The 25,326-nt window shown below is 35.6% G+C and overlaps 1 protein-coding gene across 1 annotated transcript; it reads left to right on the forward strand.

Annotated features, from left to right (window-relative positions):
- The first annotated feature begins 4,180 nt into the window (after positions 1–4,180).
- LOC123546277 (uncharacterized) lies at positions 4,181–24,943 on the forward strand. The gene is made up of 5 exons (XM_045332477.2): positions 4,181–4,329; positions 11,264–11,344; positions 11,505–11,583; positions 12,131–12,253; positions 21,298–24,943. The coding sequence occupies exons 3-5, from the start codon at positions 11,542–11,544 to the stop codon at positions 23,815–23,817; spliced, it is 2,685 nt and encodes an 894-aa protein (XP_045188412.2). The 5' UTR covers positions 4,181–4,329; positions 11,264–11,344; positions 11,505–11,541; the 3' UTR covers positions 23,818–24,943.
- Positions 24,944–25,326: the final 383 nt, after the last annotated feature.

Raw genomic sequence — 25,326 nt, forward strand, 5'->3', positions numbered from 1 at the left:
GCAAAGTCTAATACAACTCTTTCCCACTTTACTATTTCTGAGCAAGACGTAATTGACGTTTTAGATAACTTAGTTGTCAACAAAGCCTGTGGGCCTGATGGTATTAGTCATAAAATGTTAAAGGGATGTTCGAAAACCATAGCTAAGCCACTTTGCACTTTATTCAATAGATCTCTCATCGTAAATAAATACCCGTCTTCATGGAAAATTGCTAATGTAATGCCGCTTTATAAGAAAGGAGAAAAATCTTTACCATCTAACTATAGACCAATTTCTTTGATCAGTTGCGTAGGTAAAGTAATGGAACGAGTGATTTTTAAGTATTTGTACAATCATCTAAACACCAATAATCTTATATATAAAAAATCAGTCAGGATTTCTTCCTGGACACTCCACTGTATACCAACTTGTAGATATATAACCAGATCTGTACATCTTTAGACGAGAAGAAAGCAACCTGTATGGTTTTCTGTGATATATCGAAAGCTTTCGACCGAGTTTGGCATAAAGGCCTTATATTTAAACTGAAGCAGTATGGTATTTCAGGAAACTTGGTCAATTGGATAACAGATTACCTGGAAAATAGATCGCAAAAAGTATTTGTAGGGCAATCGTTTTCAAATAATAGGTTATTAACTGCAGGCGTACCTCAAGGATCGGTCTTGGGCCCTCTTTTATTTCTTGTATACGTAAATGATATTGCTGATTCTGTTATAAGTACCGCTAGACTATTCGCTGATGATAGCTCACTTGCTATATCTTCACCAGACTCCGTTTATATAGAAACTGTTTTAAATTCAGATCTAGAAAAAATTTCCAGTTGGGCAAGTCAATGGCTTGTAAAATTCAATCCTTCTAAAACTGAAGTCATGTTTTTCTCCTTTAGAGATATAGCTCAACCTTCGTTAACCTTTGATAATACCCCTCTAAACTTCGTTGACGATCACAAACATCTAGGTCTTACAATAAGTCATGATGGCTCTTGGCACACCCATATAAACAATATCACTTCCTCAGCTTCAAAAGTACTCGGCTCGATGAGAATGTTAAAATTCAAAGTTAAAAGGTCTACTCTTAACAACATTTATTATCGTATCTAAGACCTCTACTCGAGTATGCTTCAGTTGTATGGGATAGCTGTACTCAATATGAAAAGGACACTATAGAAAAACTTCAATATGAAGCAGCTCGCATTGTTACTGGTTTGACTCGTTCCGTTTCCATTCAAAATTTATTAACTGAAGTTGGCTGGGTTTCTCTTGCAGACCGTAGAATTATGCAGAAATTAATATTAGCTTATAAAGGAAATAACGGACTGCTTCCAGATTACCTTATAGACATTTTTCCTCCAACAGTTCACAATTCTAACAACTATGAACTTAGAAACAACACTAATTTTGTAACATTGCCTAGACGTCTCGAAATTTACTCAAAATCAGTTATACCCGATTCAGTAAAACTATGGAATAACCTTGACCTCCCGACACGCAATGCTAACACACTTACATCTTTTAAGAGCAAATTGAAGAGTAAATTTAAATCTCCAATTGTTCCGTCTTTTTATCTAATAGGAGAACGATTCTATAATGTAGTTCAAACTCGTATTAGAAACCGATGCAGCAACTTAAACAATGATTTATTTTATAACCATTTACGAGACTATCCCGATTGCTCTTGTGGACATGGTATTGAAGATGCGGAACATTTCTTTTTTAAATGTAGCCATTATGCCGATGCTCGTCGATTGTTATTTATCAATACTCGAAGATTTCATCCTCTTAGTACTCACAAATTACTTCATGGAATTGATTCACTTACTATTGAGGAGAAACAAATCTTTGTTTTTAGAAGTACAAAGTTATATAAAAAATACACGTCGTTTCACTAGCACTGCCTCCTGATCTTTTGACTATATATCTGTTTAGAGGGCTCTGGGCTGGGCTGGATGTGGGTATTCTGCAGCGGATGCGATGAGGTGCACTGATTGATTTTACGCTTGTCTGTGTTAGTTTTATTGTTGTTGTTTTTTTTCTTTCGATTGTTTTTTCCCTGCTTTTCTTCTATTAAATTTACTGTCTTAACTCTTCTTCTATATAAGTAAGTTTATAACTTAAAATTATATTTTGTTAAGCATATATATTTTTTCCATTCCAGACCAAACAAAAAAATCCGCCGTTTAGTTTAATCTAACATTAATTTGACAGCCAGGGACGGACCGATTTCTAATGTTGGTAAAACTTGTGGTCCAACCCTTTTGTATTATCGCACATTCGCAAAGTTACTGAATACTTCCTAATGTACAGTAGTAATATATATGTCTTGTATAATGATAGTTTGCTATTGTATATATATATTTACATATGTATCTGTATAATAGTGTCTTGATGTACATTACCATAATGTCTTGTGTGATGATTACAATAAAATATGATTAAACTATCGGCGCGGCTTGATTTTTATTTTATAATTGCTTTTGCTTTGACGTCAACAGGCGCGCTATTAAAGCGAGTTACATTCTGCCGGATGTAAACAAACGTAGTTGTCTACTTAATTAAAATCATGTTAGAGTTAAATCAAAGAAAAAAATAATGCCATACTTTCTACGTCAGACAGGTACTGGTAAATCATACACGTCAACGTCAATGTTTACGTTTTGAAATTCTGAAATTAATCTGGTGTACAGGTTTCAATTATGCAAGCTTTCGCATTATATATAAATTTTTAAAAAATATAGGAGAAGACTACAAGATAATATGTTTTATCGAAGGCCGGTTCGCAATGCAGTAACTAAATTGCCATATGTTAATGCCAAATTCTTAATGATAATGCCAGATACTTAGTGCTATTTGCTAAATACCAAATGCCATATGACATGATGAATGAAAAAGTACTTAATGCTGAAGCTAATGCCAAATGCTTAATGTCACATGCTTTGAAAATGCTTACTGCCAAAATTCAATTGTAAATGATAATTGTAAAATTCTTTAACTTTTTGAGTTAGGGATCTGTATCTGATAAACTTATAAATGTTACTAATAATAATTTGAAAACAAATATTAATGTGCTGCTAGTCTGATCTGAGGGAATAACATGTTTTCCAGTCATGAGAACATGTGACCAGATCTGTTAACTTTAAAATATTTAGAAAAAAGGTTTTTTAATGGAATAAAGTTAAATAACGAAGGCCAATGACTACCGGAAGGAAGCATTTAATCTCATACGCAAGTATATCGTCAGCTCTGTATTTCAATCATTACATAGCAATGAGCATTTTGGCATTTATTGTCATGAATTTCGCATAACAATTAGCATTTATGTTTTAACAATTACCATTTGACAGTCGATATTTGACATGAAGCATTTCACAATTAGCAATAAACATGGAACACAGGCCTCCAATAGTTTTCTGTTACTACTTATCCTTTTCTCAAGCCACTTGCTGTTTAGTTCACCTATCCGATAACAAGACGTTTTAATCTTTTCTTTTAAAATAATGAAAACAACGATATTATATATCATATTTTAAAACACACAGTAAGGTAATATCGTTTTAAACATTGATTAGTTTTGAGCTTAGCATCAAAATTTATTTTCCATTGTAGATTCAGACATTTTGGACACTGGCCAAACTTTCAATAGTGGAGTGTGTGCTCTGTTTGTTGTTAATTCATGTGCGTGAAGTTAGCGGCCTAGCAGCGTGAAGTTAGCGGCCTAGCAGCCTAGCAGCCTAAATATTATCTTGTCCACGTATTGAAGTCACTGGCCCGTCAGAGGTGTATAAGCGAACTCACGCATTAATATCGGACTGCGCCGTACTAACACTCTAGCAATATTGAAACCAATCATGTTTGATGCAAGAAATTTTTTTCAGTCAAACACACAAACTGCAAAATCAGCTAAAAACGAGACAAATTGTAGTGGTGGTGTATGACGTAAGTTTCCATGACAAATTCTGTCATGCTATTACTTCATTATGAAAATGCTAGATCTACCTAAATATCAAGCACAGATCTGTCATGTGGTTTCAGCAAAATAATTGCAAAGAAAATAAGGAAAATAGCAAAGTATCTAAAAACTATTTGAATCCGCCATTATGCGCTATATTTCTTTCCGCGCCATTTTCGTATTTAGTGTCTGTATGCCTATAAATAGGATATGGATTTTCCCGAGTAAACAAAAATAGCGACTGGAGTGGTCGTTGTCCTTGACAAGTTTAATTAAATTTAACACATACATATATTATATGTAGGACATGTTTGGTCTAGGACAGTGTAGGAATTCCTATGTTTTAGATCGACACGGAGAGTGAAAAGAATGTTGTTAAGCATTGTAAGTGTTTTATAAATTATTACATGTTCATAAACATTGAAAACATGTCTAAGATTTTGTACTCTTGGTTTTGCTTAACCACTTAAACTATTTTATTCGATAAAATGCCTATTTTCATACATCATATTTTTGTACTGGTGTTGTACATTAAGTTTTAAGCCATAAAAAATCACGATACATTTTGATATATGTACAGTGCTTTAGGGTATAGCGGATTTTAGGGTATAGAGGATAGATTGATAAATTTTAAATTTAGACTTGAATAATTGTATAAAGTTTCATATCATTCTTTTACTGACATGCAAACAGACATTCTGACATACATTTTAAATATTTGCTTGTTGTGATATTTTTCATATGTCATCAAATGTAAAATAAAGCTATCCCCTATAGACTAAATCAGTGTATATGTAAAAAACGTCAGTAAATGAAAAGTATTTGATAGAAATTTAAATAGCTGAATGTTTTTGAAAAGAGAATACATTATTATTCTGATTTATCATAAAGAAATCTTGGAAAGTTTGTTAAGATGTGGATTTTAAACTAATAATGGAAAAAATGACCAAAGCTATCCTGTACACCCTAAATCAGCGCATATGTAAACAATGGCTTGGAGAGAAAAAACACATGAATTTCTATTTAAAGCTGAATGTTTTAAGAAGAATAGATGTTTTCTGTCTGATATACTGAAAAAAAAACTATACTATTTTCATTTCTTTGAATTGGAATGCAGGAAAAATTAGTTAGCTATCCGCTATACCCTAAAGCACTGTATATGTGTTGCCGATCTGGAACAGATGTTGGGGAACCTCAAGGGAGAAAGATATTTTTCTGCATAAAAGAAAAAGAGGTAAGACTTTAAAATGAAGGAGCAGTTTACCAATTAACAAGATTTATATAATAAATTAATACTTCATTTCCTTGTCTACGCAGACGACAGTTTCTTATCTGTAATCACTAAGATAATTTTTTATACGCTTCTCTGCGTCTGTACACTATTTTCTCTGCGTCTTTACACTTTTTCAGTTTGTACACTCGTGTGTAGTGTGTAGGTTATCTATATCAGATACTTAAATGTGGCGTGGTTGGCCTTATTCGGGATCCCAGTATATTTTATGGTTTGATTTTTAATAGTGTACATCCCTCATCTGCATTTTACTGATTTAAAAACTGTCATAAAATAGTAGAATAAACATTAATCTTTATGTTGAACCTAAAAACGCACACTCTTTGAATAAGGGACTTTAAATGTTCAGAAATTGATCTATATTGTTTATGACTGTGTATTTTATCTACCTTGTGACCATTACTCGATTATTCATCCCGCCAAAATTAAATCGACTCTATTGGATGAACGCACGTATTGAGTGACAATATACATGTACTGACTAAAGGTCAGGGTTAGATTTAATATAGGTTTAATAGTGTATACATTCAATGCGTGCGTACACTCAATGCTGACCTTATACATCCTGTCTGTCACTTTTCATAGTTCTGGCAGCAAATTAAAAAAAATTAAAGAAACTGTTTGTTTATCAGATATAGTTTTTACAAAAGAAATTGGGTAGGAGGAGGAATAAAATAAAAAATCTTCAATTCTTTGTGCGTAATAGAATCTATAAAATAACACCACATATGGTATTTTGGTTTTCTTACAAAAAAGGAGTACAAGAACATAATTATCAAATATCCACAGGGGTCATACATTTTGTAGACCCGTTTATAAAATACACTAAGTTTTGTTTTTCTATCAGCACAGTGCCGAACTGTTGAAATAAAAATGCCAATGGGAGTAAGGGACAGAGAACTCGGTAATCTTAAACTTTTTATGCATTCCAGATTCGTACCTTCAAGAATTAATTAAAAGAACTCTGTCATTTGTTTTTAAAATTCACTAGTTAAGATATCTTTAATGACGATATTCTTGTGTAACATATGCCCCTTTAAAGTACTTGATAGAATAATATTATAAGAGTAACTAGGGACATAACTCAAGAAAAAATAATAGGACACGGAAAATACGACAATAAGCCCATGTCCGCTTCATGTATACCACATTTGATTTGAACTGGTTACAAACTGTATAGGAGGAGTTGAGTGCACAAGGAAGTATGACAGATATGAATCCTCCTTACTAACAACACGTGCCTGTACAACTTCTGTTTCGTAAATGGCACTGATGCTGATAAAGCAAGTCGAAATTTGAACACGAGCATTTTAAGGCTAGATTTACTTAAATTAACTTATTCCAGACAATGTCTTGAAATCCGCTTGAAAGAATGTACGGAGTTCTTTTATCATAGGCAAGTATCTTAAAAACAAGCACACTATTTTGCAATATTATAGAACATATGTTTATTTACGACTGTAAGAAGCTTCATTAATGTATTCAGTTTAGAATAGAAAATGTATTCACTAGAATATTATCAAAATTGTAATTTTCCAATGAAAGTTTGTATGAGTTACAAATTTTTCAAATCAAGCGCACTACCCTATATGTTTTTTTTTTCTTTGTCGGATTTTCTAAGTATATTCTAGAGTTTTTAAATATCAGGATTTAATCGAATTCTACATTGTCGAAAAAAGAACTACCTAAAACCTGACAAAAAACAAATATACTTTGCAAAATGCTTTGTGTTTTGTGTAAACGGGACAGAACAAATGTCACATGTATTAGTGTTTGTACTTTATAAATATACAATAATGTTAAATGTGTTTTTGAGTATGAAAACTACTTGGACATCTTACCTAGTAATCTCAGAAGTTATTTAACCAAAATAAGGCTGTCCTCTCACTCTCTGAGAATTCAAACAGGCCGGTATGGTATAATGAGAAGCGAGAGAAATCAGCGTTATTGTATATTTTGTGATAAGCATGACATTGAGGACGAATATCATTTCATTTTGATTTGCCCATGTTACTCTGATTTTAGAAAATTATATATTAAGAAATATTACTATGTTAGACCAAGCATGTTTAAATTCATTGAACTATTAAGAACTGATAAGAAAGCAATTTTATCAAACTTAGCAAAATATGTTAAACACGCTATGACTTTGAGAACATCTGTTACATATATATAGCAGCCCATCCTCTCAGAAGTTTAGAGCAATATTATTATAATTATAACATACACTTGTTGAAATGTGACTTTATTATATGTATTGTATTTGTAAATTTGTTTTATGATGATGTGCCTGTGGTACAAGTCAAATAAAAAAAATATCTGTTCTTTATTTCATGGGAATAAATATGTTCAAGAGTTTAAGTTTCGGAGAAGAAAGTTTGAACATCACCAAATCATAGAAAGAAAGCATTGTTTTACATGAAAATTATACAGCATATAAAAGATATATATTATTCTATTAAACCATTGTCAATTGATTCGTATGTATTGAATTCCGGAAAGGGACTGCATGAAGGGGCCACACTTCTGGACAGTTCAGCGCCTTTAAAAACTCTCCATTTGTAAAAATGTCTTCGTTTTGATGCATTTTCAACAATACTTAACATAAATATGTAAAACATCTTTACATTTCTTTACAAATGACATTCCTTTTTAAAGCGTGACAACTCGTTTGGAATATTTTAAGTATCCAATTCTATCGGACCGAACAGTAAAACATGTATTGGACAGTAAACTTGTTTGCCAAGATATGGTTCGTTTACTAATAATTTCTATTGTTTTGTGATATACTGCTAAACCCTAAACTAACAAAATGCCAGTTTATCAGTTATGCGGTAATCAAATGATGATGTACACAATCTAATTTCAAAAACATTACGAGAAAAACTTGATTAACTTTCGCAATGTCTGTGTTTCGTGTCAGTCGTTTTGTTGTAGCTAAGAAATAGAGAAAGAAACCTGAGGCCGCGTCTGTAATGACGTGTTCAAACCTTAACAAAGGTCTGTAATGACGTGTTCAAACCTTAACAAAGGTCTGTAACGGCGTGTTCAAACCTTAACAAAGGTCTGTAACGGCGTGTTCAAACCTTAACAAAGGTCTGTAACGGCCTTAACAAAGGTCTGTAACGACGTGTTCAAACCTTAACAAAGGTCTGTCACGACTTGTTCAAACCTTAACAAAGGTCTGTAACGGCGTGTTCAAACCTTAACAAAGGTCTGTAACGGCGTGACGACGTGTTCAAACCTTAACAAAGGTCTGTGACGGCGTGTTCAAACCTTAACAAAGGTCTGTGACGGCGTGTTCAAACCTTAACAAAGGTCTGTGACGGCGTGTTCAAACCTTAACAAAGGTCTGTAACGGCGTGTTCAAACCTTAACAAAGGTCTGTGACGACGTGTTCAAACCTTAACAAAGGTCTGTCATGACTTGTTCAAACCTTAACAAAGGTCTGTAACGGCGTGTTTAAACCTTAACAAAGGTCTGTAACGGCGTGTTCAAACCTTAACAAAGGTCTGTAATGACGTGTTCAAACCTTAACAAAGGTCTGTAACGACGTGTTCAAACGTTAACAAAGGTCTGTAACGGCCTTAACAAAGGTCTGTAACGACGTGTTCAAACCTTAACAAAGGTCTGTCACGACTTGTTCAAACCTTAACAAAGGTCTGTAACGGCGTGTTCAAACCTTAACAAAGGTCTGTAACGGCGTGACGACGTGTTCAAACCTTAACAAAGGTCTGTCATGACTTGTTCAAACCTTAACAAAGGTCTGTAACGGCGTGTTCAAACCTTAACAAAGGTCTGTAACGACTTGTTCAAACCTTAACAAAGGTCTGTAACGGCGTGTTCAAACCTTAACAAAGGTCTGTGACGACGTGTTCAAACCTTAACAAAGGTCTGTCAGGACGTGTTCAAACCTTAAAAAAGGTCTGTAAGGACGTGTTCAAACCTTAACAAAGGTCTGTGACGACGTGTTCAAACCTTAACAAAGGTCTGTGACGACGTGTTCAAACCTTAACAAAGGTCTGTGACGACGTGTTCAAACCTTAACAAAGGTCTGTGACGACGTGTTCAAACCTTAACAAAGGTCTGTGACGACTTGTTCAAACCTTAACAAAGGTCTGTGACGACGTGTTCAAACCTTAACAAAGGTCTGTGACGACGTGTTCAAACCTTAACAAAGGTCTGTGACGACTTGTTCAAACCTTAACAAAGGTCTGTAATGGCGTGTTCAAACCTTAACAAAGGTCTGTAATGACGTGTTCAAACCTTAACAAAGGTCTGTAACGACGTGTTCAAACGTTAACAAAGGTCTGTAACGGCTAAGGTCTGTAACGGCGTGTTCAAACCTTAACAAAGGTCTGTAACGGCGTGTTCAAACCTTAACAAAGGTCTGTAACGGCGTGTTCAAACCTTAACAAAGGTCTGTAACGACTTGTTCAAACCTTAACAAAGGTCTGTAACGACTTGTTCAAACCTTAACAAAGGTCTGTAACGGCGTGTTCAAACCTTAACAAAGGTCTGTAACGGCGTGTTCAAACCTTAACAAAGGTCTGTAACGACTTGTTCAAACCTTAACAAAGGTCTGTAACGACTTGTTCAAACCTTAACAAAGGTCTGTAACGACCTTAACAAAGGTCTGTGACGGCGTGTTCAAACCTTAACAAAGGTCTGTAACGACGTGTTCAAACCTTAACAAAGGTCTGTAACGGCGTGTTCAAACCTTAACAAAGGTCTGTAACGACGTGTTCAAACCTTAACAAAGGTCTGTAACGGCGTGTTCAAACCTTAACAAAGGTCTGTAACGACTTGTTCAAACCTTAACAAAGGTCTGTGACGACGTGTTCAAACCTTAACAAAGGTCTGTAACGACGTGTTCAAACCTTAACAAAGGTCTGTGACGACTTGTTCAAACCTTAACAAAGGTCTGTCATGACGTGTTCTGTGACGACGTGTTCAAACCTTAACAAAGGTCTGTAACGACTTGTTCAAACCTTAACAAAGGTCTGTAATGGCGTGTTCAAACCTTAACAAAGGTCTGTGACGGCGTGTTCAAACCTTAACAAAGGTCTGTAACGGCGTGTTCAAACCTTAACAAAGGTCTGTAACGACTTGTTCAAACCTTAACAAAGGTCTGTAATGGCGTGTTCAAACCTTAACAAAGGTCTGTGACGGCGTGTTCAAACCTTAACAAAGGTCTGTAACGGCGTGTTCAAACCTTAACAAAGGTCTGTAACGGCGTGTTCAAACCTTAACAAAGGTCTGTAACGACGTGTTCAAACCTTAACAAAGGTCTGTAACGGCGTGTTCAAACCTTAACAAAGGTCTGTAACGACTTGTTCAAACCTTAACAAAGGTCTGTGACGACGTGTTCAAACCTTAACAAAGGTCTGTAACGACGTGTTCAAACCTTAACAAAGGTCTGTGACGACTTGTTCAAACCTTAACAAAGGTCTGTCATGACGTGTTCTGTGACGACGTGTTCAAACCTTAACAAAGGTCTGTAACGACTTGTTCAAACCTTAACAAAGGTCTGTAATGGCGTGTTCAAACCTTAACAAAGGTCTGTGACGGCGTGTTCAAACCTTAACAAAGGTCTGTGACGGCGTGTTCAAACCTTAACAAAGGTCTGTGACGGCGTGTTCAAACCTTAACAAAGGTCTGTGACGGCGTGTTCAAACCTTAACAAAGGTCTGTGACGGCGTGTTCAAACCTTAACAAAGGTCTGTGACGGCGTGTTCAAACCTTAACAAAGGTCTGTAACGACGTGTTCAAACCTTAACAAAGGTCTGTAACGACGTGTTCAAACCTTAACAAAGGTCTGTAATGACGTATTCAAACCTAAGTAAAGGTGTGTGTTGCCCTGTTCAAACCTGAGACAAGGACTTTATTATCATGTTCAGTGTGCATTTTGAGTTCAAGTCAGGATTTTCAGGTTATGTATATATATTATGTGTGTTTGAACATCATCTTAATATGAATATAACGTATCAATAGGTGTGAAAGATTAAGAAATAATTTTTGTTTTAGTTTTCAGGACAGAGAAATGAACGGCGACCTAGTCCGTTGTCAAATGCCAGAGAACTTAAATACGCATTGAAAGAGAGAAAGGTGAGTTCGTTTTGTATTCTCAGCTTACCATTTATCATATCCAGTCTTACAGAATTATTGGGATTTAGAAAATAATTTAGTAACACTTTGAATTGTTTCTGTGTGTGTACAAATGTGAGAAGATACATTTTGTATAAGGCTGTTTTTTTTCTTTTGACAGGCTGCTGTTAATATCGTAATTTGAAAAGGAGACAAACATGGCATCGAGATCGTTTTGGACAGGAAATTTTGAGGAAGAGGTATCTAACAATGAATTCAATTTCTTCAAGTTAAATTCACTTGTATATAATGCCTTTGGAGCTACTTGTTCAGCGTACCTGTGAAAAAGTGAAGGTCTTCATACTCCGTGATTTTGATAAAACATTACATTTTGCTTTTATCATTAGAATGGTTGGAATTTCAAACGTGTAAGTGTATGTATAGTAAGACAACGTGTTTTCTACATCGCTCAGGTGTGCACCAGTAAAATTATATTTAGAGGGGACAACTTGATCTATACGTCATTAAAACATGTAACTTCAAGCTACTTTTCTGCACAACGTAAAGAGTATAATAGTTTGTGGAAAAGTTGTATAGTGAAAGAACGATATTGTCTAATGAAATTTATATCCTTTAAGTTTTTATCGTTTAGGTAAAAATTATATTGCGTCAAACATAGCGAATAAACATACATGGATTGCACTGAAGGAAGTGGCTTTGCAGTTTCCGTAAATTTATTAAAATGAAGTTCATTTATTCAAAATATATTTAGTAGAAACCAACTGGCATTTGACCTGATTCTTTCAGTTGTCCCTTCCTGTGTCAGATCGTCTGCGGTTTACACCACCTTCACCCCCACCTTCACCTCAGGCAGTTCTAGAGTCGGGAAATATACCAGAAGAAGTACAGAGGAGACGACAGGACAGGCATGTATGTGGAAAATATATCTTAATTTCGATTCTAAATGATTAAGAAAATGTCTTCCAAATGAATCTTATGGAACAAATAGGAATGTCCGTATGATGTTTTACGAAGCATTTATGTAGTTTTTGTATATAAATATAATATAACAATATTTTTATTGATAAACTAGAAACATATATGTGTTGGCGGTTTAAGACATTAATGTAGAAATTCCCTTCTAGAGTCCGCGGTTCGGATGAAGTCCATTTGTGTTCACTACTTCCCTATTAACCGTCCGTCGACCTTTTGAAGTCAGAGTCAGGAGGTGTAAAATGTTCTCAGATATTGCAAACGTTTGCCAAATCTGTAACTGTGATACCATCGTATCATATGTTCAAACTTTACAGTTTGTATCCCAGTATCATCAATAATTTGAGATAAACGTATTGTTCCTTTACTTTTCCTTCCGTCTGTCTGCCTGCCTGCTTATCTGTCCGACCGCCAGTTGGAAACTTTGTAACATTTTCCCCAAGTCAAGTTAAAGTGGCATAGGCCAGTTTCGCATTTGGCCCGGGTACGTTTTGTAAATAAAATAGAGAGATACTCTTTAAAGGCATTTATATTCAACTGGTTATTTATGATGTTTATAGAACTGAGGATACCTGCGTACGAGTAGTTATTGTGTAAAGTAAATATTTACTTGAATCGATTTTCCTAGCTCCGTGTAGACGGCTGGGTCTAAAGTCTTACCTGAGGTAACGGAATTCAGACGAAATGGAAACGTTCATTCTTTCATCCAGATTCAGCTCAAAATAGCGGAAAAAGTAAACCGACTATGAGACACTTTAAAAATATGTATGTGTTTTAGGTCAGTCATTTGCAGATAATAGGGTACAGGTCGCGCAAGGTGTGCATTTTGGGCCATTTTTGCCTCAAAATTTTGTTTCCTGAAACCTGCGTTTTACTCGTTTTTATCACAAGCAACAGAATCGGCAGGATGAAAATGTCACACAATGAAGTGCTAAGTCTATGCAATACATTCGCTCAAACTTGCCTTGAATTTATCAAAATTGGATTTTTCATGATTTGTTTTCGCACTGGTATCAGCGCAGATTTGTGGAATTTTCAAATTAACTGTCCCTTGCCCCCATTATGTTTCCAGTTGATTATAGGTCATTGCCTTGCGGTAAAATAAAAAGATCAGTAAGATAGTAATTTGTTGCGTTGTAAATAATTAACCCCTTCCATACTGTTTTGATAATTAAGCATGAATATTTCACAGACAGTTACAATATGAACGTTTAATGTGAATAAACACGCATATCAGGACATTTTATATAGGGTCTTACCATGTCTGCTATCAGAGCTACGGCATGCTGAAGTTTCGGAACCATTTGTACATGCATGTAACAAATTATGATACTTTCGTTTACAATTGTTTCATTTGCATCAATTTCGGATGTCAGAATCCTCCTTTTATTAGCCCACCATCATCAGATGGTGGGCTATTCAAATCACTCTGCGTCCGTGGTCCGACGTCCGTCCTTCCGTCCCTCCGTCCTTCCGTTAACAATTTCTCGTTATCGCATCTCCTCAGAAACTGCCAGGGGGATTTTGACCAAACTTTGTCAGAATGATGTATTGGTACCCTAGTTGTGTCCTTCTGAAAATCAGACTGGTTCAACAATTCTTTAGTGAGTTATGGCCCTTTGTTTATTTCTATAATTTACATAGATTTATATAGGGAAAAACTTGAAAATCTTCTTGTCCAAAATCACAGAGCCTAGAACTTTGATATTTGGTATGAAGCATCATCTAGTGGTCCTCTACCAAAATGATTCAAATTATTTCCCTGGGGTCTAATATGGCCCCGCCCCGGGGGTCACATGGTTTATATAGACTTACATAGGGAAAAACTTTGAAAAACCTCTTATTCAAAAACACAGGGCCTAGGGCTTTGATATTTTGTATGCGACATTATCTAGTGGTCTTCTACTAAGATTGTTCAAATTATTCCCCTAGGGTTAAATATGGCCCCGCCCCGGGGGTCACATTGTTTACATAGACTTATATAGGGAAAAACTTTGAAAATCTTCTTGTCCAAACCACAAAGCCTAGGGCATTGGCATTTGTAATGTAGCATCATCTAGTGGTTCTCTACCAAGTTTGTTCAAATCATCCCCTAGGGTCCATTTTGGCCCCGCCCTGGGGGTCACATGGTTCATGTAGACTTATATATAGGGAAAAGCTTTTAAAATCTTCTTGTCAATAACCTACAACATTCAAGTTTGGACCACCTGTATGGTTTTGAGTGGCAAGATGAACCTTGACATGAGTTGAACTTGATTTTGACCTACTGACCTACTTTCACATTTCTGTAGCTACAGCCTTCAAATTTGGACCACATGCATAGTTTTGTGCACTGAAAAAAACTTTGACCTTGATATTGACCTAGTGACCTACTTTCACATTTTTGAAGGTACAGGCTTCAAATTTGGACCACATGCATAGTTCTATGTTCCGAAATAAAATTTGACCTTCATTTTGACCTAGTGACCTACTTTCACATTTCTCAAGCTACAGCCTTCAAATTTGGACCACATGCATAGTTTTGTGTTCCGAAATGAAATTTGACCTTCATTTTGACCTAGTGACCTACTTTCACATTTCTCAAGCTACAGCCTTCAAATTTGGACCACATGCATAATTTTGTGTACCGAAACAAACTTTGACCTTTACATTGACCTAGTGACCTACTTTCACATTATTGAAAGTACAGGCCTCAAATTTGGACCACATGCATAGTTCTGTGTTCCAAAATAAAATTTGACCTTGATTTCGACCTACTGACCTACTTTCACATTTCTCGAGCTACAGCCATCAAATTTGGACCTCTTACATAGTTTTGTGTACCGAAATGAACTTTGACCTTAAGATTGACCTACTTTCACATTTCTGTAGGTACAGGCTTCAAATTTAGACGTACATGCATAGGATTGTGTACCGAAGCAAACTTTGACCTTGACATTGACCTAATGACCTACTTTCACATTTTTGAATATACAGGCTTTAAATTTGGACCTTATGTATAGATTTGTATTCTGAAGTGTAATTTGACCTTGATTTTGACCTAGTGACCTACTTTCACATTTCTAAAGCTACAGCCTTCAAATTTGGACCACTTGCATAGTTTTGTGTACCAAAATAAACTTTGACCTTAAGATTGACCTAGTGACCTACTTTCAAATTTATCAAACTACAGCCTTCAAACTTGATGCACATGCATAGTTTTGTGTACAAAGAACTTTGTCCTTGAAATTGATATAGTGACCTACTTTCACATTTCTCAAGCTACAGGTTTCGAATTTTGACCACATGCGCAGTGTTTTGTACGGAAATGAAATTTGACCTTGAGCTAGTCAGTAAGTCTTAAAATTTGGAATTCTCAAAAATGGCACATTGGTGGGCGCCAAGATCACTCTGTGATCTCTTGTTATTTTCTATTGTCAAATATTTTTATGGCCCAGTATGCGCTAGGCGATGAAGATCTGAAAATTTACTTGAAAGGATTAGCAGTTTAATGTATATCTTTCGCAAGGCTTAGTATCTTTTAAGTTGGTTCAAAAAAGAAAACTATTGAACAATGAGAAATATACATGTATGAATAAATTGTAAATCTTAAAAAACCCCATTGCCTTCCTTCGTCAAAAATACAGTTTTTTTCGCTTTTTATGCCCCCGTCATAAAATGGGGTGGGGCATATAGTGTTACCACTGTCCATGTGTGTGTTCGAGAAAGGGTGATGTTCGTGTCCGGGCCATAACTTTGACATGCATGGTCCGATTTCAGAATAATTTCACACACATGATAAGCATGGATAGACGAAACCATTTCACTAGCTCAAAGGTCAGGTCACAGTCCTTGGTTGAATTTAGCCAATTTTCACTATATAAATACTGATAATGTGGTCTTCGCGTCCGGTCCATAACTTTAACATGCATGGTCTGATTTCAAAATAATTTGACACAAATAATAATCATGGGTAGACGATGTGTCATGCGCAAAAACCAGGTCCCTAGATCTAAGGTCAATCACAGAGGCAAAAGGTCACATACAAGAATGACTTTGTCCTGAGCATTTCTTCATCACGCATTGATGGATTTCAGTTGTACACCATCATGAGACAGAATGTCATGCGCAAGAATCAGGTCCCTAGTTTTTGTTTTTACTATAAACAGCTTATATTGTAACCTTTTTTATTACTGGTCGTAGAAAAATCAAGACCACTTTCCTGTAGTACAAGATGCATGTTATATCCAATTTTGAGATGTATTTGACCTATCCCTACCTGGTAAGGATTTTTTTGTGGACTTAGACATATTTTTATACTTTTTAGCTCACCTGAGCCTAAGGTTCATGGTGAGCTATTGTGACCGCTCAATGTCCGTCGTGCGTCGTCCGTCCGTCAACATTTCCTAAAAAATCTTCTTCTTGAAAACCACTGAGCAGAATTACACCAAACTTCACAGGAATGATCCTTGGGTGGCCCCCTTTCAAAATTGTTCAAAGAATTGAATTCCATGCAGAACTCTTGTTGCCATGGCAACCGAAAGGAAAAACTTTAAAATTCTTCTTGTCCAAAACCACAGGGCCTAGGGCTTTGATATCTGGTGTGTAGCATCATCTAGTGGTCCTCTACCAAAGTTGTTCAAATTATCTCCCTAGGGTCAAATATGGCCCGCCCCGGGGGTCACATGGTTTATATAGACTTACATAGGGAAAATTTGAAAATCTTCTTGTACAAAACCACATTGCCTAGGGCTTTGATATTTGGTATGTAGCATCATCTAGTGGTCCTCTACCAAGATTGTTCAAATTATCCCCCTAGGGTCAAATATGGCCCCACACCGGCGGTCACATAGTTTATATAGAGTTATATAGGGAAAACTTTGAAAATCTTCTTGTACAAAACCACATGGCCTAGGGCTTTGATATTTGGTATGTAGCATCATTTAGTGGTCCTCTACCAAGATTGTTCAAATTATCCCCCAGGGTCAAATATGGCCCCACACCGGGGGTCACGTTGTTTATATAGAGTTATATAGGGAAACCTTTGAAAATCTTCTTGTACAAAACCACATGGCCTAGGGCTTTGATATTTGGTATGTAGCATCATCTAGTGGTCCTCAACCAAGATTATTCAAATTATCCCCCTAGGGTCAAATATGGCCCCGCCCCGGGGGTCACATGGTTTATATAGAGTTATATAGGAAAACTTTGAAAATCTTCTTGTACAAAACCACATGGCCTAGGGCTTTGATATTTGGTATGTAGCATCATCTAGTGGTCCTCTACCAAGATTGTTCAAATTTTCCCCCTAGGGTCAAATATGGCCCCGCCCGGGGGTCGCAAGTTTTACATAGACTTATATAGGAAAAAAGTTTAAAAATCTTCTTGTCTGAAACCACAACTCTTAGACCTTTAATATTTGGTATGTAGCATTGTCTTATGGTCCTCAACCAAAATTGTTCAAATTGTACCCCTGGGGTGAAAAGAGGCCCTGTCCTGGGGTCCCAAGTATATATAGACTTACATAGGAAAAAGCTTTAAAAATCTTCTGGTCAGAAACCATACGACCTAGGCTTTTGATATTTGGTATGATGCATTGTCTAGTAGTCCTCTACCAAAATTGTTCAAATTATGCCCCTGGGGTTAAAAGAGGCCCCGCCCTGGGGTCACTTAGTTATTATGTGAGTTATGTAGGAAAAATACTTAAAAAATCATCTGATCCTATTTCCAAGACTATTTAATTAAAATTACCTGATGACCCCAAGTAATATGATGTCACTTGATTGTGACCTTGACCTACTGACCTACTTTCTTGTTTTTTAAGATACAGCCTTGAAATATTGATGACTTACACAGTTTGCACACAAATCGTAAAACTGAATTTCATTGACCATGAATGTGACCTGCTGACTTTCTTAATATTTTATCATCAGTTTGACATTTGAAACATGTAGCTCATATTACTCAGGTGAGCGATCCAGGGTCATCATGACCCTCCTGTTTAAGATTAACTTCCTTTAGTTATTACGATAAATAACTTATACTGTAACTTTTTTTTTATAACAGGGAAAAACCAAGACTACTTTTCTGTGGTACAACATGGATATTACTTTCAAATTTTAGGTGTATTTGATAGTATTTTTACCTGTATGGAGTTTGTTTTGTGGACGTAGAATTTTAACAAAAGAATTACAATAATTGCTACACAACCACAGAATTAAAATTCCATTTGCAAATACAGACCTGTGCTAATGTATATTTGCTATGACGGGCGTATATTGTGACATTCTGGCACTCTTGTTGTAAATAAATGGGGCCAAGAGTCCTTCTTTTAGTTTGTGAGCAGTACCCTGTCTGCGACAGTTCTCATGTTGTGGGGGCATACGTGTTTGTGACACATTTCTAGTTCTTTAAATATTTATATATATTTACACTAATCATAATAATCTAAACCCCATGGATTGAAACTATGTTGTCATTAAATGTGAGAGTTTTATATCATAGAATTCCCATCTTAGATATTCAGTTTTTCATGTTTCCTTTCATTTAAAATAAACTATTTAAGGAGTTCTTATTCACAGTTGAAAATCTGAAGCTACGAATGATGTCTTTTTCGACCTCTTGATTTCATTTTTCTCATGATATATGATAGAGAAAACCTCTTATTGTCTTTCGTTGGAGTTAAAACCTTTGCTAATATATGTAACGTTAAGGAGGTAGGTTACCTTGTTTCCAGCGTAAATTCAAATTAGTTGAACCGCAGCAATTGTTTTTGTATTTCGTGTAATTTATTGTTTTCACTGCTACAATATCAATTTCGTTTATTCTTGTCCCTTTTAAGTGCAGTTTTTATCCAGGTTTGAAGTACATGACTCTTCAAAGGTATTTTATATTGAAAGAAGAAGGAAAATACGGATATTTAACACTTTTTGGTGTATTTTGGTTTCATTGTTATCCGTAGAAGTCTGCATAATTGATATTTTACTAATATGCGCATTAGCTTTCTAATATAAGCTTAAAATGTATATGTCGCGGGGGTCGTGTTTCCATGGTAACGCATTATCTGACATCTATCTGTAAAACGGGTTTTTCTACGACTTCAGTGCCATTCTGGTAATGAACAAAATGTACTATTTTGGTAAGGTTATAAGCAAAATACCATTGGCAGGTACTTTACATGGTACCCTATTTTTTCTTAAAATTTAAAGTAACCATGGAAACAGAGATGTTTAAAATAGTTTATATCTTGCTTTTTTATCGTAATTTCTTATAAAAGAAGATATCAAATAAAAGTATCTTTCTTGTTATTATAGCTTTAAAACATCGTCTTTTTAACATAAGTAATATTATATTTTCTTGTTATTTGCACATATTTAAACAAATTTCACAGCTTAAAATACTTACAGCAGTATCCATCATCTGACATTTTTTATGAAAAATCGTTCTGCATGCTGCTATTATTCCCATAGATATTTTTGAAATCCGAAGCTATGTTCCTTAAATAGATCAGTGTCAACGATTTTGAATTTTATATTTAGTTATATAGGTCGCGGGCTTCGTTTTCCATGGTAACATCAATTTAATTCAAGAAACCATAATTTTCTACTGAAATTTGAACAATTCCAGACCTTAGTTTAGTATATAAGTAACAAATTATCAACGGAAATTGAAAAATATGTATAACAAATCAAACTGCCCAATTTTTTTTTTTTTTTTTGAAATGGCCGTAATAATTAACCTTTCACCTAACTATATTCCCAATTACATTAGTTATCATCAACCGCTCAACATTTTGAAGCTAAATATTGATCATTATTCAGAGCGAAGGATTCATAAAAATATTTCAGGAAATAATGGCTGATTAAAAAAATTCTAAATAAAAAAATGCACAGAATTACGTACTTTCTAAATAAAAACTATCAATTTTTGCGCGGTAACGCGGTAACATGTAACGTCATAACGTCAGTGACGTCATTTTAAGGCAACCATGTTTTGAAGCGTTTCTGTGGCAATTTATTCATTATTTCTGCCTTATTAAACCATTAAGCATCAGATTGGAGACAGGTTCAGGATTTGTTTTTTCAGAAGAATGGAAATACAAACACATTTAGTTTGTCGTATACGTTGTCGTAAATCGTCACACTAGCATCCGGTTTGGCATGCGCACATACAAATATTAAGGTAACCTACCTCCTTAAAATCCATTGCACCTACATTCAAAATATAATTAGCTTAGTTACATCAAAAAGTATTACTCTGAAATCCCGAAAATAAACCGGTTTTGAAAATAAACCGGTCTCGAATAAGCCACCATTTCACTACATACAAAAAGGATTCATAAATTAGCCGCACTCAAAAATAACTCGTCCATTTTTTTTATCAGAAATGTGCTAATAAGATAGGATGGTTATATGCGTCAAATGTTTTTACCACCAACGTACCTTTTTGTTTTTAATGAAAGTGCCATCTTGTATAACATCTTTCAATTTTTTTTTTTAAATTATGCAAATACGCATGACTTGTTTGTTCACGCCTAGCAGTCGTTGGGGTGTATTTGTTTGTCAGGCCAGACAAAACTTTTCAATAATTATCTGTTAGCATCGGATTGTTTCCATTTAAGAAATTATAACAAAACAGGGATGGAATGTCAGAAGTATAAATATTTACCGACGTCAATGTTTTTACTAAAAAACCAAAATATGACATCCGTATCTGCAGTATTTTGGTACTCGAACATACGCCGGCTTTTAAACTGTTACCTGATATATGTTCTCAAAAGTTCGCCGGACGCAAAAAGACGCCGGTCTTGATAATAAGCCACCAAATCCTTACGAAAATTTAAATTAAGTTACGCCTTATTTTCAGGATTTCAGGGTATCCTAATACGAAAACCATCATCATTCCTGTATCGCTTCAGCTCATTCTTTACATCATTTGCTATACATAGAATTATCAACATTTCGACGTTGCACATAATTCTTACAGAATTATTTCCATTTTAGCGGACGAATCACAGATTTATTGTCCTACCTGTCAAGTCAGGCGATAAGGACCATGTACCTGATGAAATCGAGCGTGACCCGTATTTACTGGACCTTTATATCAAAGCGATTTCCCAGGGTCAAGAAGCAGACACGGGTATCCGAGTAAACATTGTTGGAAACTTTGCTCAAGGTAAAACATCATTAGCTAAACGATTAATTGGAGAGACAACTGATGATGTCCAAAGTACAAATAGCGTTGACATTTACCGTTGCCAGTATGCAAATGAAAGCAAAAGGATTTTGCTTTCCAGGAAAAATAATCAAGAGGATGATTCTGAAATGGTCGATCGTATAGTATCAATTGCTCTGTCAGAAAAGGAGAAGAAATTTGATAGTAGGAGAAACAACATCAACCCCAATTTTATTAACAATGCAGAAGATGACTTTCTGCCACCGATGCCATCAGACAAAATCGAAATGGACAAGAATCATAAAAGAAAATCTTTAAATATAACAGATGAAACCGACAGAAAGAAAGTATTTGTAAGGGGAAAACGCGTGCATCCTAATATAAGCATACAAACAAGTCCACATGATTCCAAAACAAGAGTTGTCACAAAAGAGGAGTTAACACTGTTTGAACAACGCCTTGAATCGAAGAGGCAAGAAAGCAATGCTATTGGAGATATTGATATATGGGATTTTGGAGGGCAGTTCATATTCTATTCAACTCATACCTTATTTCACAGTAGACGGGCAATTTATATACTTGCTTTTGATTTGTCATTACCATTATCTGAAAATGTCATTGATATGGAGTTTCCAGGGGAAACTGCAAACAACAAAACGATGGAGTGTTTTACAAAATTTTGGATGAATTCTATACATTCGTACGTTGGAACAGAAGATGGTTCGGAGCCTCATGTTATTCTAGTAGGAACACACAAAGACCAGTTAAATGGAGACGAAAGCGCAAAGCAACAATTTAAAGATGACTACTTTGAAAATGTAAGAGAATTGTTTGAAGACACAAGTATGATTAGACACATACATTCAGTAGATTTTGCAGTGGACAACAATGATCCTGATGACGATGCTTTCAATGAAATACGGGAAGAAATCATACATTTATGCACTGATCGTTTAAACACAGTACAGATCCCAGCCAGATGGATTCCGCTGGAAAGATCTTTGAAACAAATCAGAAACGAGAAGATAGTTACGTTTGACAGAATAATGGAACTTGATTCTCAAAACGAATTTTCATTGAAGGATAAAGAGCAAGTCAAATTGTTCCTCCTTTATCATCATGCGAAAGGCACATTATTTTTCTTTGACGAAGAACCAATATCTACCTATGTGGTGCTGGACGCGCAATATCTGATTGATGCATTTAAATGCATAGTTACATCAGAGAGATTTTGCAAGAAGGATCCTTCATTTCGGCATCTTTGGAAGAGGTTGCTAAAAGAGGCTAGGTTAGAAAAGGAGCTTGTAGAGAAACTTTGGAAAAATGACACAAAGAATGACTTTCATAAACACAAAAACGAACTTCTGATGTTTCTGCAGAAACATTTGATCATATCGGAAGTCTCCAACTATGATGAAAATACGTCAGAATCTACGGGATTAGGCTGGTTTATAGTCCCAAGTTTTCTGAAGGATTCATTTTCGGAAAATGCGCTGCAAATATTTCTCAACGGAAAACAACAAACTTCCGTCCGATTTGTTATGAGGTTTTACAATTCCCCAGTGGTACAAGTTGTGTTTTATCGGCTTTTGGCAGCATTGATAGGAAGATGGCCTGTACTGGAAGTAGCAATCCCGGAAGTTAAATCTTTGATCTATGAAAATCTTGGTGTACTTAGGTTGGATAAATTTCATGCTGGAATCATTGAAAGAAAGATTGAAAATATTGAACTAAGAGTAGTATGTCTTTGTCATACGGGAAGTGTTGACGACAAAATTGCTGATCATTTCCGTCGTTTTTCCGAATCCGTTGTAAGAAATGAATTTAAGAAACTGCGTAGCGCACCTTTGCATGAAGGACCTTTTACGCGGTGTATCAGGTGTAATCACGAGGCACATGCACTAAATGGAAGTAGTTTTGCTATGACATTAAAGGATGTAGCAAACAACAAATCGGTACCATGTCCAGATATGATAAGCCATGACATATTCCGAGATGAAGTACTGTGTGAATGGTTTCAACAGGATAGGGTACCAGAGATGATACCTGACTGTCAACTGAACGAGAAGCAACTCGGCAAGTTTGCTCAATTAGTAGGGAACAACTGGGAATTGCTCGGTATCGAACTTGGATTAAGCCAGGTAGAGATCCAGCAGATATCAATGGATTTCCAAAGCTGCCAAATGAAGATTTTTAAAGTTCTTATAGAATGGAAGGACAAGGAAAAAGAAAGAGCTACAGTAAATGCCCTTGTTCGGGCTATGAAAACTGCGAAGAAAGTGTATGTTGACTGGGATGAGATTCGAAATATATGCGAGAAAATAAACCTAGAACGGACACAGAAGTAATGCTGCCGAAAAATGAAGACATTAGGGAAGGTGCGATTACTGCAATACATGCATATACTTTCTTCACAGATACGGAGAGATACGGAGAGATGGAGATGCATTTGATTTCTACATTCAGACTAAACATGCATAAGTGTTACTTTATTGTTATAGCAATTTTATGTATGCAATTTTAAGGCATACGTCGCTTTAATTAGTCAAAGACACACGTCGTGGACTGAACGCGAAAATATTTAACTGTATATAAATAACGAACACGATACAATAGTTTAGCACTAAGGCCTCAGTTTGTCGTAAGTATGTACATAGCAAACAAATTTACACTCATGAAATTTTGTTCATTTGCGGAAGAAAGCACATTCATACTATATATTAGTTTAACATCAAACAGCAATTTAGACTTAAAACGTTGATAAATATGTGTTCTGGCTGCTGTTGTTATTAACCAATAAACATTCATTTAACATTTTGATTGTACACAAAACAATCATTTTTTATAGTTTGACTTCTGTTAAGGTGAATGTGGATGCGTCCTTTTCACGTTTTACATTATAGTGCAATCATATATTTAACCGAGTTTACATTATATACTGCGATTTTACATTATACTGTAATCTTCTATTGTTAATACCTCAGGAACACACACGGTGTAGGAAGTTTACCATATATCCTTTCCGCAGCCTTAACCTACTAAAACGTATTAGCGTCTGATGGCCCTTTCACGCTTCCGTAGAGACAACATTTATTACACGAAACTTATTTTGAAAATATTTCTGAAATGTCTAGGTCTGCAGCTCTCAAATACGGTTATATCTTACATCTGAGGCATATACTGACACTCTCAGACAACATCAAAAATAACATTTTGAGCGATTTGATGAAGTTCCAAAACTATCAATGTACCCTTGGTCCGTTACGGACCCCTGTGGGATTTCTGTTTATCCAGAGCTCAAATATTTTTTCATAGATTAGAAGCTGACATGCTGTACTAAAGCCCTGGTAATTTCAATTCGTAATAAAGTGCTAAAAATTGGCTCTCCAATAGCAAAAAAAAAATGAAGTCCACGCGCATACATTTGGACGGGGTGACCCCTGCGCGTGACCCCTGACTATCTACGAATCGAAATGCGGCTTTCGTTTCAGTTTAGCATTTCTACTTTCATTATTTACTTCCGGAAAAGCTGAGGTCGAGTGCGTCACTTTCTGTGTTGTAAAAACATACGTATGCCTGGGAATTGCGTAAATATGTGCTGGCCGTCTAAGGTTATTAGAATCATTTTTATCTAAATACCAGTGCTTTTTCGACATTTTTAACACGTCTGTACAAAAACTGACATTTGAGACAAAAATGGCTAAACTAAAATGCATTTTAGGAAATCTGTATATCCTTTCCGCAGCCTTAACCTACTAAAACGTATTAGCGTCTGATGGCCCTTTCACGCTTCCGTAGAGACAACATTTATTACACGAAACTTATTTTGAAAATATTTCTGAAATGTCTAGGTCTGC

The sequence above is a fragment of the Mercenaria mercenaria genome, chromosome 15, assembly GCF_021730395.1.
Source record: "Mercenaria mercenaria strain notata chromosome 15, MADL_Memer_1, whole genome shotgun sequence".
Lineage (NCBI taxonomy): Eukaryota > Metazoa > Mollusca > Bivalvia > Venerida > Veneridae > Mercenaria > Mercenaria mercenaria.

Excerpts from the sequence above, each read along its gene's own strand:
- LOC123546277 (XM_045332477.2), top strand. The coding sequence starts at position 11,542 with ATGGCATCGAGATCGTTTTGGACAGGAAATTTTGAGGAAGAG. Across the intron at positions 11,584-12,130 it reads CAGGAAATTTTGAGGAAGAG|TTGTCCCTTCCTGTGTCAGA; the intron begins GTATCTAACAAT and ends TGATTCTTTCAG. Across the intron at positions 12,254-21,297 it reads GGAGACGACAGGACAGGCAT|CGGACGAATCACAGATTTAT; the intron begins GTATGTGGAAAA and ends TTTCCATTTTAG.